The sequence below is a fragment of the Myodes glareolus genome, chromosome 3 (genome assembly GCF_982192425.1).
Source record: "Myodes glareolus chromosome 3, mMyoGla1.1, whole genome shotgun sequence".
Lineage (NCBI taxonomy): Eukaryota > Metazoa > Chordata > Mammalia > Rodentia > Cricetidae > Myodes > Myodes glareolus.
In genome coordinates, this window is record NC_142028.1 from 74,410,737 (window position 1) to 74,423,996 (window position 13,260).

The 13,260-nt window shown below is 42.7% G+C and overlaps 1 protein-coding gene across 1 annotated transcript; it reads left to right on the plus strand.

Moving 5' to 3' along the window:
- Positions 1–1,279: 1,279 nt before the first annotated feature.
- LOC125410755 (olfactory receptor 2A12-like) lies at positions 1,280–2,224 on the plus strand. Its single transcript, XM_048450447.3, has one exon. It carries the CDS (start codon positions 1,280–1,282, stop codon positions 2,222–2,224), a length of 945 nt encoding a protein of 314 aa, XP_048306404.3.
- The last annotated feature ends 11,036 nt before the right edge of the window (positions 2,225–13,260 follow it).

The following is a 13,260-nucleotide window of genomic DNA, read 5'->3' on the forward strand; positions in this document are numbered from 1 at the left end:
GGTGCGTGTTGGCACTGTGCTGATCTTCTCAATTTCCAGATGAGTAATGGTGCTGAGAACCTTAACCTCCTCAGTGCTTATAGCTACCTTATGAAATGCCCTTTAAATACAATTCACTATTCTACTAGAGCATCTGTTTTTATTACATATTTTTCTAATACTTTGTGTCAATATTTTGAATACTTCCAACTTATTCTAGATTACCATTATTTTTCCCCTCCACAGAAAGTACTCTTTTAAAGAATTCTTACCTTTGCTTTCACTAAAAGGATTAATATATTAATCAGGTTTGATTCCAAAAAATTGGCTGCTTTAAATTTCAAACACACAGTATATCTAGAATTGATTTTTGTGTGCAGGTGGAGCTAGGAGTAAGAAAGGAAAAAAAGAGTTTTCCTGTTCCCATATCCACATCATCCATCATCATTCCCTGGGAAGACTACAGTGTCTCCAGTACACTGCACACGTGATCTTCTGTCATTACCCATAGGACTATTGTGTGAGCCTGCATTTGAATCATACTTGTTCTGTCTTATTCATCTACTGGTTTACACTCTATTTTGCATATATCTGTAGTGTGTGTGTGTGTGTGTGTGTGTGTGTGTGTGTGTGTGTATGTATGTGTGTGTGTGCATGCATGTGTGTATGTAGGCAGAGACTGACAAAGGATCCTTCCTCAGTTGCTCTCACCTTATTCATTGAGGCAGGGACTCTCAGCTGACCTCAGTCCTCATCATTTAGGTTGGTGTAGCTAACCTCATTTTGGGGATTTCCTGTCTTGGCCTTCCCAGAGCTGGAATGAGAGGGTGAGAGTGCATACAGCATGTCATGTGATAAATGGTATTTCGAGGAGTTCTGTGGGATGCTTTAGATATTCCTCATAATCCTGGGACATGAGGTCATCAGCCTCTTTTAATAGATTAAGAAACTGAGGCATTGGGAGATGCAGTATCTTGAGAAGAGTGCACAGAAATGGAGCAGTGTGCTCAGATCCCACATCCTTGCCTTTCTTTTCTTAATTAAACATATTGTTTTTTCTTTTATGTATATGGTTTTCTTTTCCTACCTGCATGTCTATGCACCGCATGTATGCCTGGCCTGTGGAGCAAGAAGAGGGAGTCAGATTGCCTGGAACTGGAGTCACAGACAGTTATGAAACATAAGTCAGTGCTCTTTAACTCTGAGCCATATCTCGAGCATTTGTCTTCTTTTTCTGCCTCTATAGCTGGCCTGTGACAGGAAACACATACATGAACGTGATTCTCTTACAGGCCCCACCATGTGGATGATTCCAGGACAGAACCAAAGTTGGGTTTCTGAGTTTATTCTGCTTGGCTTCTCCAGTGACCCCACGATCAACAGCATCCTCTTCATTGTGTTCCTTCTCATCTACCTGTGCTCAGTCATGGGCAATGGGCTCATCATCCTGCTGATCTCCCTGGATACCCATCTGCACACTCCCATGTACTTCTTCCTCTGTGTTCTCTCTCTGTTGGATATGGGCTATGTCACCACCACCATGCCCCAGATGTTGGTGCATCTTCTTGCTAAATCTCAGACCATCTCCTTTGCTGGCTGCTGGATGCAGATGTATGTGTTTGGTGCCCTGGGTATAACTGAGTGCACCTTCTTTGTTGTCATGGCTTATGACAGATATGTGGCCATTTGCCAACCACTTCGCTATACTGTCATCCTCAAATGGGATCTGTGCATATGGTTGGCTGCTGGAACTTGGATCTGTGGTTTCCTTTTCTCTCTGTTACATACTTTCTTCACCATGAGTTTGCCATATTGTGGGCCTAACAGGGTTAACCACTACTTCTGTGAAGGTCCTTCAGTGCGTAGTCTGGCTTGCATGGACACTCATCTCATTGAGATGGTAGACCTGGTCTTAAGTGTTTTTGTGGTTGTTACCCCCATTTCCCTCATAGTGGCCTCCTATGTTCATATTGCCAAGGCAATTCTCAAAATCAAGTCAACCCAGGGACGCTGCAAGGCTTTATCTACCTGTGCCTCCCACCTGACTGTGGTCACATTCTTCTATGGTCCATCTACTTACATCTACATGAGGCCCAACTCAAGCTACTCTGCTGAACGAGACAAGCAGATCTCACTCTTTTACAATGCCTTTACTGCCTTGCTCAACCCTGTGGTCTACAGTCTGAGGAACAAAGACATCAAGAGAGCATTTCTCAAGGTGGTAGGGCATGGTAGGGTGGACTAGTGAACCAGGAAATAGAAGAAGCAAAATTAGAGTATTCAATTTTTTAATAAAGGGACAGTGTCTTTATTATATGACACATATAATAAAGTGTTATTAAAGACACATAGGTAACTGACCTATGTGTTTGAGCCAACATAGTAATTGGTAAGTGAAGCAAACCACTGTGAAACCATGGTGGCTATTTTGATTGATAGGCTGCACTAAGGTATAATTCAAAGTGCCTCAGTAATTCTACTGGATTATACATGCAGACATTTATTATTATTAAACACATTTTTATTCATTCTTTGGGAATTGCAAATTATGCTCCCCAGTCCCATTATTTCCCACTCCTTCCATATCTGCCCTCTACCCTTGTAAGTTCCCTTCAAAAGAAAATAAAAAAATTAAAATTGAAATAAAAAACAGTATCTCACCAATCCCTATGTGTAACGACCTGTTTCTCTATCAGTCTCAGCTTTATCTCACGCCAGTCACAGCCATTGCATCTCCTGTTCTGCATTGCTGTACTGTTGCGTCACTTTGGCCAGCAAAGAAAACGCAACACCGAACTCTTCTCAATGCAGTTTAATCAGGAAACCTTGAATAATCTTCTGACCCCAGGGAAAGCCAGCCCACACCTAAAATAGCCTCTGGGTAGCCAACTCCAGCAAGCCACGTGGGAAATGTGGATAGGCCCAGGTACACAGAAACAAGTCAGATCCTTAGCTTTAGCCATGTATGGAGTTATTTACAACTGAAAGCACATACCACCCGGGGGGTGGAGTGCAGAAGTCAGCACCATCTTTAAGGTGCGGCACAAAGCAGCTCACTACAGTTCCCCCTTTTTGTTTTAGACACTACAGGTAAGAGTAGAGGCCTGCTCTCTGTGAAAACAAGAGCCTTGTACTGATCCTACTTAGGTGTCTTCCACTCAAAGAGTGCCAGACTGGCTCGATGCCATTTTCCAGAGGTGGGAACTTGGGCATCAACCGACATGCAGCTAGGCGTGCTCTTCTCAAGGCCATCAAAAGCCATCCTTGAGTGCAGTGCCTTGCCTCGTACCCTGAATGCGTCAAATTATCCTTTCATGGTGGCTAACCATGCTTGGGGGGATTGGCCAGCCTCTATAACCGTAAAGGCTTGTATAATCATGGCTGTACTGTGACGCTGAGAGTCCCTAATCCAACAGATACACCACAGGCAGGCTAGAGAGACCAACACCAGAAGGCCAGCTAACGCTCCCAAGCCCGCCCACTCCTTCAGATGATTCATGGCTGCGGAGATCCAGGATGAGAGTCCTTCATCCATTCCAGCATCTACTCGGGTAGAATTCATGGTGACAATGGCTACTCTCAGCTCCTCCATCATGTTTTCAATTTCTCCAGTCCAATTACTTAGAAGATAACTAGACAATTGTTTAGACAAATTTGCAGCATGGGTAAAGTTCTCATATTGTATACTAGTCATGGCATGGGAAGCATCCACAGGCACAGGCATGATGCTTCTCATGTTGAACTCTTCTAGTCAAACGCTCTGGCACCCACACCGGATCTTGTTGGTCCTGTGGAAAAACACAAACAGAGCCTCGTGCCCATGTAAGCACGGGATCGGGTCCATACCAGGGCCCTGTCAAGATATCCTTCCACTTGACCATCCCTTTAGCAGGGCCATAGGGGTTCTGATGTCTATCAGCTTCAGAACGACCTTGAGAGTCCAAATTTAAAAAATTAATGGTAAATAGGGCAAGGAAATCTGGCCATGGCCTATTCCCCCTTTTTGTTTTTGTAGACATTCTTTTAGTGTGCTATGAGCACGCTCCACAATGCCTTGTCCTTGAGGATTGTAAGGCAAGCCATGAACAAGCAGCACCTCCATTTGTAGACAAAAGGAGGCAAACATTTGACCTGTGTAAGCTGGTCCATTGTCAGTCTTTAACTGTTGAGGCTTGCCCCAAGCAGCCCAAGCTTCCAGGCAATGAGCAATGACATTGTGCGCCTTTCCCCAGTCAGAGGTGTGGCATGTATTACAAATGAACAGGTGTCCACAGACACATGTACATACTTTATATTTCCAAACTCAGATATATGTGTCACATCCATTTGCCAGTTTTTTAGAGGGAGTAGACCCCGTGAATTTACTCCATTACTGGGTGGATGTTGATGAGTCACACATTGAGAGCAATCTAAAATTACCTGTCGAGCATCTGCTCGAGAGAGATGAAATTTTTGTTGTAATGCTTTAGCATTAACATGAAAAGTCTTATGAAAAGCTCTTGCCTTTTCCAAGGTAGAATTCATGAATAAACATTCCATCCTAGTCCACTGATCAACTATATCATTCCCTTCACACAAAGGTCCTGGCAGACCTGTATGTGCTCTAACATGCTGGATGCCAAAACAATTTCTTCTCTGCCAAATTAAATGCTGCAAATGCTGGAATAAAAGGCACACTGGACTGGAACTTTTAATAGGTTCAGCTACTTCTAAAATTCTAAGGGCATTAACAACATATGCAGAATCCAATATTAGATTAAATGCAAAAGGGCAAACTTTAAAAACTTCAACTACAATTTGTAATTCTACAATCTGAGGAGAGCCAGGTTGAAACTGATGCATCACAGGTTCTTGTTTATCTATCATATACACCCCACAGCCTGTCTTAGATCCGTCTGTAAATACATTTGGGGCCATGGAAATAGGCTGCGATGATGTTATTTTAGGAAATATTACAGGATGCTCCTTAAAAAATCCTAACAGTGCATGTCTGAGATAATGATTATCTATGTTGCCATCAAAACCACACTGCAAAATAGCCCAATCATCTATTGTAGCACACAAGATCCTAACTTGATGACTGGAAAAAGGCACTATAATGGTGGTGGGGGCAGTCCCAAAATATTGTAAACACTGCTGAATCCCTTTCAGGGCTAAAGTTGCCACAGCAGTAGGATAATACTCAAGAGATTTGGCTGGAGATATTTTGGGATAAATCCAAAGCAGTGGCCTGTTTTGCCATAGCAACCCTGTAGGCTGATGATATGAAGGCAGAATGCACAAAACAATATCTTGGCCCTCTTGAATCCTCTGCAGAAAGGCATCTTGTAATCTATTTTCCACATTTTTCAATGGTTCACGTGCTTCATTAGTCAGTTGCCTTGGAGAATACAAAGCAGAATCTCCATTTAAAATATTATATAAGGGCTTTAACTCATAATTTGTCAACTTCAAGTAACATCTAAGCCAATTTATATCGCCTAACAACTTTTGAAAATCATTCAAGGTCTTTATCTTTTCTCAATTCTACTTTTTGCGGAATAATTTGCTTCTCACAAATTTGTGCTCCTAAATAATTTACAATTTTATCCTTTCATACTTTATCAGGGGCTATAAATAATCCCTTCTTTTCAAGCAATTTAATTAACTCCACATAGGCTTGTTCCAAGTCCGAGCAGCATACCTCTGTCCCACGCTGGATTTCCAGCTGCTTGATTAGCTGCAGCCTGCTCGCTAGCAAACTCAATCAAAAAGGCTCTCCAATCTAAGTACTGTCCAGGGCTCAGGCATGCCCAAGCAAGCCCACTCCAATTGCTAGGTGTCATGCAGTATCTATTCAGGGCTTCTACCTGCACCACAGTAAAAGAGACTGTAATCCCATAAATTCTCACAGATTCAGCCAAGGACTTAATCACCTTAAAAACCAGAGGCTCTTCGTACCTATTTCCTTGTGGACCTTGAAACACTGGATATGCTAATCGCAGCTCAGTTCTCACCACTTTCCAAACACCTAGATAAAATGTGCGTCAGGAGCTGCCCTGACCTTCTCCCAGATAAGGTGGAGGAGGGGTGGAGGGTGTCATGGGGCAAGGCGTCAGTGCTTTTGAACCTCCTTTTTTCTTTTTCCTTTCTCTTTTTCTCAGTTTTGTCTTTTCCAATCTTCTTACAATTGCCTGCAGTTGCTTATTTGACTCTTCTAACTCAGAAAGGTCCAGGTATAACTCTCCCCACTCCTGATGGTTCCTTTTACTGCTTGTCTTCTCTGACTTTTCTGATCTTTCCTCTTTCAACATCTCCAGTGCTGCCTGTCCATTTTCTACCGCTTCACTACAATGCTGGTCCTCAAGACAGCCTCTAATTAACTTTCAAACTGGCTTGACCCCTCCCTTAAGGGTCCCTTGCTCAAATGCAAAATCTAGGTCTCTCCCGAGCTTCTCCCACGATGATATTGAGAGACTCCCTGAAACGGCGAGCCAGGGTGCAATGGCATCGGACTCGTTCAGAAACTTCTCCAAAGTACTTCATTTTATCTTTAGATTCTTTGAACGTAGCAGCTCATTAAGAGCCAAAAAAATTGGGCGTGATTGATTAGCGCCCATATTTGACTTATATTTCTTTTACTTTCATTTTGTCAACTTGCAAAACGGCTCTTTACTCATTCCTTATTTACGGAATGAACAATAAATCTCCCACTTTGATTGCGGTTGCTCTCCCTTTATTTCCAGGGAAAAGCAATTAACCCCCGCTCTGTTGTGGTTGCTTTCTCTTTATCTACAGAGAAAAGCATTTAATTAACCCGGCTTTTGTCGCAGTCTTTAACCCTGCTTTGGTCGTGGTCATTAACCCTGCTTTGGTCTCGGTCATTAACCCCGCTTTGGTTGCGGATCCCCACCTTACCTGGGTACTTACCCAGTGCACTACCCTGACTGCAAAGAGTTCTGAGTCCTTGACAAGAGGAGTTCCCGGGTTTTAGCACCACCTGTTGTGTCGCTTCGGCCAGCAAAGAAAACACAACACTGGACTCTTCTCAATGCAGTTTAATCAGGAAACCTTGAATAATCTTCTGACCCTGGGGAAAGCCAGCCCACACCTAAAATAGCCTCTGGGTAGCCAACTCCAGCAAGTCACGTGGGAAATGTGGATAGGCCCAGGTACACAGAAACAAGTCAGATCCTTAGCTTTAGCCATGTATGGAGTTATTTACAACTGAAAGCACATACCACCCAGGGGGTGGAGTGCAGAAGTCAGCACCATCTTTAAGGTGTGGCACAAAGCAGCTCACTACACTGTACCACTCTGCTCCCCTGTCTTTTCTGCATCTCCATCACACATTCGTTTGTCTCAGTGACATTGGAAGCTGCACTATGTCACACAGTTTAATTTTTTCTCCATACAGATTTACTTATAAATGTTCATTGCAAGGAGTCATTGTTCTGGTTCAAGGCCTTTGGCTTCAGTTACAGCATCAATACTGGATCTTCACCTACACTCCACTCTGATATCTTGTTGTTGACCAGAGTCATGGAGATCCTGTGTCTATGGTTCCACAGGACAGGCCTCTTTATGATACCCAGCAGCTTATAGATGTGGTAGATGTTAGGGTGGGACTACTTATGGCCCTGAATTTGGGTCTGGGTAGTAGCTGATTTGGTCAGCCTGAGTGTTCACCAGGCCTCTTCCCGAGAAGGAGGCCAGGTCTCCCTAATCCCATGAAGGGTGAGGCCAGAACCCCACATGCCACTTGCTAGGATTGATGGAGGAGGGTCATCTGTCTATGTGTTACTTTCATTGGTTAATTAATAAAGAAACTGCTTGGCCTGATAGGTCAGAACATAGGTGGGTGGAGTAGACAGAACAGAATGCTGGGAAGAAGGCAATGAGGCAGACACCATGACTCTCTTCTCTGAGACAGACACAGGTTAGGACCTTTCCTGGTAAGCCACCACCTCGTGGTGCTACACAGATTATTTGAAATGGGTTAGATCAATATGTAAGAGTTAGCCAATAAGAGGCTACAGGTAATGGGCCAGGCAGTGTTTAAAAGAATACAGTTTCTGTGTAATTATTTTGGGTAAAGCTAACCAAGTGGCGGGACACAGCCTGCTCATTCCTTTCACATAGGATACCTTGCAACTCCTGGTGAGAGGCTGGGCCAGATCTTTTGTGAGCATCAGCCTGCAAGGAGCAGGGCCAGCTCTTTTTTTGGTGACAGCCATTAAGGGGAGGACCAGCTATCCTGTGCCCATGCCTCAAGTGGTAAAGCCAGCTCTCGTGCCTACATCAGTGCTGGTATTGCAGGTCAGTAAGGGGTGGGACCAGCTATCTTGGAGTCAGTGAGAGTGCTACAAGCTCAGCATGGTACTCAGACATCATCAACATGTCTTCAGGTGATATCCCAGAGCATGGACATCTTCATGGCCTTTTGTGGTAATCTGGGCCTTAGTCATCAACACAGACCATGTCTACCATTGGATGTCAGACCCAGAGAGCGTCCCTTGTGGCAACATGGTCCCAGACATCTCCATGGTCTCAGGTGCACCATGATTGCAGTGGCACAGGCCACTCAGATCAGTATGGCCCATGGTTGCAGCAAGGCTCCTGGACATCAACATGGCTTCAAGAGACAGTCAAGACCATAAACATCAGCATGGCCCTTGGAGATAACTCAGGTCACAGACAGTAACACAGACTCTGGCTGCTGTGGAGCCAGGTATCTAGATATGGCACTTGGCAGTAGCCCAAGGCTGGACAAAAACCACTCCTTCAGGTAGCTACACAGGCTCCTCATATTGACCTGTTCCTCACCACCATGTCTCCAGTTCTACCCCCCAACACAACACAGGAACTGCTACCCTTCTCTTTTTCTCCCATCTCTTGACTACATGTTCTTATCATTATCATCTTTCAGTCATATATTTGTCCACCATGGTGCTGCTCACTTCCCTGGACCTTGGGGACAGACATTCATTATTTGTTTGTGTTTGTAGTTGTATGTTTGGAGTGATCTTCTGTTCTCTCAAATCCATCATGAAGGAGGAACCTTATATTCAGCATGTCATCCTAGAACAGCAGAAAAGGAACGGTGGACAAACTCAGTGACTCAGCTTCTCAAGAGTGACCTTATTCTCTGTTTACACATTCTTTTGGTCTAAGCAGTAGTATGGTCCAGTCTGACAGCAGGAGGTAGGAAGGTTTTTGTCTAGAGAGAAGTAATACATGTTCTGTGGCCATGGTCTGATATATTGATTCCTCTACTTAGAAGAAAATGAGTAACATGTATTATTTAACCAGGTGTAGTTCCCAGAATACAGAAGCATAACTATAAATTAATACAACACATGCTAACTGTGGATAACATGATAGTAGAGAAAGCAGAATGCTGAGACATTATATGCTAAGATGATGTGGGATGTTCTTCTGTATATGTGTTTCTTTTATTGGTTAATGAATAAAGCAACTTTGACCTATGGCAGGGCAGAATATATTCAGGATGGAAGAGATATGTAGAGAGAGTAGGCGTAGTTAGGGAGACATCATGTAGCTGCCGAAGGAGAAAGATGCTGGAGCTTTTATCAGTAGGCTAAAGCCTCATGGTGATATACAGATTAGTAGAAATGGGTTAATTTAAGATGTAAGAGCTAGTTAGAAATATGCCTAAGCTATTGGCTAAACAGTGTTATAATTAATATAGTTTCTGTGTAATTATTTGGGTCTGAGTGGCTGTTTGCAAAATGGCACCTAATGTGGGTTGTGTATTACACATAAAATCTGAAAAAGTTTGTTTTTTTTTTTAAATAAGGGCTTATTGACCCGCAAAAATGGGAGCCAAGTGCAGTTTCTTGGAAGTTGCATTTTTTTTCAGATAGGCTCTGTTTGCTGGCAGTGACAGAAGGCTTCCTGACTCAGCATTAGCAGCAAAAACTGCATGGGCTTCTTTAAGAGACAGCTTCCTGGTTAGTGCTGGCAACATGAATCTCTGGGGTTTGTGAGCAGATTGCTACAGCTTGCTTAATGGCAACATAGACCTGCTGCATCCTGTCCCTGGAGCTCTATGAACCATGCTCACTGCCCCAGCTGAGTGGCCATAGGAGTATAGAAGCAATCACTTACAGCTGATCCCAATATCAGTGGGCTCTCTGATGGAAACCAAAGTAGTTTGCAAAATGTATTGCTAGACTAATGGAGTCTATGGAGAGAGTGATCCTTAGCCTTGATGCAAGAGATATCATACTAAAACAATTGGCATTTCAAAATGTGTCTCCCACTTGTCAATCTCTACTGAGACAAATAAAGAAATCTGGGAGCATTTCTGATTACATTAAAGCAAGTGCTGAGGTTAGCCCCTCTTACCTTCAAGGTGTGGCCAAAGCAACTGTGTTACAGAGACAAATATCCACTCAATTTTTAACTAAACAAGATAGAGACAAGTCCAATCAAGGTAGCATGGACCCTAGATGCTATTTATGTGGACAAACTGGGCATGCCAGTAAATTTTGTTCCCTTAAAAGAGGAAATAAAGTAAGCCCAAACACCTCAGCTTTAACTCAAGATACAAATCATAAAGTACCTCTTACACTATGCCCTTGTTGCCAAAATGATTATCATTGGAAAAAAGACTGCCAGTCCTATTTCCACAGGGATGGCACTCCCCTGCCTGATGCTAGTGTTTCCCCTGCTAAAAGAGAACCTCTGGTTCTTTGGGGAAACTGGGTGAGGGGCCAGCTCCAGTCCCATCAAATAGCTGGAGCAACTCAGAAAATCCAGGCAAACGACCCCTTCCTCAGTGGAAGCATATCCAGCAATTACAAAGAGCAAGCCCTGGAAGCACAGGTCTTGATTTGTGTACTTCCTCCTTTAAAATATTAATCCCTGATTCTCTTGTAGTCTGCCTTAACATAATAGTCTACAGCCCTGTCCCTGAGTAAGGCTGGGTTGAAATATAGGCCTTAGTTCTTCCTCTGTACAAGATATTAATGTAGTTCCAGGAGTAATTGATCCTAACTTTACTGTAGAGAATAAAATTGTTGTACAAACTCCCAGAAAACAGTTGAGATCCATGCATGTCAGCACCATAGCACAGTTGACTCTTTCTGCATCACATTACAGGAAAAACAACTTCTGATGCTCTGAGGGGATCTACTGGTTTTGGGTCTAGTGACATGCTGTCTGGGTTCAGGAACTGAAGGACACCAGGCCAACTAAAACTCTTAAGGTTCAAGGGAAAAGATAACTGGCTAGCTAGATACTGGTGTAGATGCCTCCTGCATTTCTGGAGAGAACTGGCTTAAAAACTGGCAGACCTATACAACTCTGTCTATGCTCATAGGGCTAGGTCAGATATCCAATGTTGCCCAGAGCTTAGAAATATTACATTTGTCTGATAATGAAAATCATGGAACTTTTTGATTTCTATGTCATCCCTGCCCAACCCATCACCCTTTGGGGAAGGGATGTGCTACAGCAGATGGGTGTGTCATTAATTTCTAATGAATTAGTTAGTATCAGCTCAAATGTTACATATGGTATTTAACCCTGAGAAGAGCTTGGGTAAACAGAATTAACCCCATTAATCCAAAAATTAAAAATGTTAGATTTGATATAGAATATCAAAGTTTATCATAAGGGCCACTAGAATGGTTGCATTAACCTGCAGTTCAGAGAAATTGTGATGCTTATACCTCTCTGGTCATCTCCTTATTGGACAAAGGAAATATGGAGTAGAGAGATATGCTCATGAGACAATCATTCCTTACATAACTGATGAACATAATATTGGGTCTTGTAAGTCTATAGAATGGCAACTTGCTCAATTACGGTGTACAGGTATCTTTTCATATGAGATACCTAGTCATTTTTATCAAAAGGTCTAGCTTTACATCCTGTTGTATAGAACTAAATCAGATCCACTGCCTCCTCCCCCACCCGCCTCCACATCAGTACTCATCTTCATTCATGGCTCTGCCTCAGGCCAAGCTACATTGATTATCGATGGGCATAAAGAATCCTTTCCTACACAGGAAACCTCTGCATAGAGAGTGGATTTAATAGCAGTGATTACTGCTTTTAAAAGACTTAGAGACAAAACTTTTAATTTGTATGTTGATTCCTAATATATAGTCAGATTGTTTCCTCATATAGAAACAGCCCCTCTTCCCTCAAATCATTCTACTATTTTAAGATTACTCTTAAAACTGCAAGTTTTAATTCAATCCAGGACTCATACTTTTTTATTGGACATGTTTGATCTCATACCATGCTCCCTGGACCTATCCATGAAGGAAATTGCATGGCTGATTCTTTAGCGAGAGTCATAGACTGCTCCACAGAGGCAGCGCCCAAGAATCACTCCTTGTACCATCAAAATGTCTTCGTGAAGCTGCTCAGGCCATTGTATATCTTTGTGTTGCTTGTCCCACAGCCGCAGATTCTTTTTCTATGGGAGGTTTGCATCCTTGTGGCATATGGCAAATTGATGTTACTCATGTTCCCTTTTTTGGAAGACTGGTCTTTGTTCACCTGTGTGTGGATACATATTCTCATGTTATCTGTGCTTCTGTATACTCTGGAGAGGCTCTTAGGGATGTAGTAAAACATCTTTTTTATTGCTTCTATGTGCTAGGAATGCTGAGAGCCTCAAAAATAGACAATGGTCTTGTGTGTATATCTATTTTTTACTTCACTATCCTCCTACCTTCCCCCATTCTATCCCCCATTCACTCCTTAGAGAGAATGAGGCCCTCCATGGGGAGTAAACAAAGTCTGTAACATCATGTTGAGGTAGGAGCATTGAGGCAGAACTGAAGCCCTCCCCCAATGTCCCTGTGTATACTTCTAAAGCATTTATAAATGGTACTCTACCTTCAATATTTCCCATTCCACAGGCATTCTTATAATCTTCAAAGCCAAGCTATTGTAGAGAGAGTTCCTCAAACTTTAGAAACTCAAATATCCAAATTGTAAAAAGAGGACTTTAAATACTCATCTCCCCATCACATGTTGAATCATGCTCTGTAATTAACCATATGAAAATCTCTGAGAATAATATGAGTGTCTTTCTCAGACTCTTTTCCACAAAATCACTTCCAAACCTCTAGTGAAATGGAAAGATCTCATTACTGGTAAATGGAAAGGTCCAAATGTCCTAATAATATCAGGAAGAGGATATGATTGTGTGTTTCCACAAGATGCTGAGTTGCTGTGGGAACTCCTTTAGAGACCAGCCCACTTGGACATGGTCTCTTATACTATAAATGCAGCTGTAAAACATGTGCTCACTCTCTT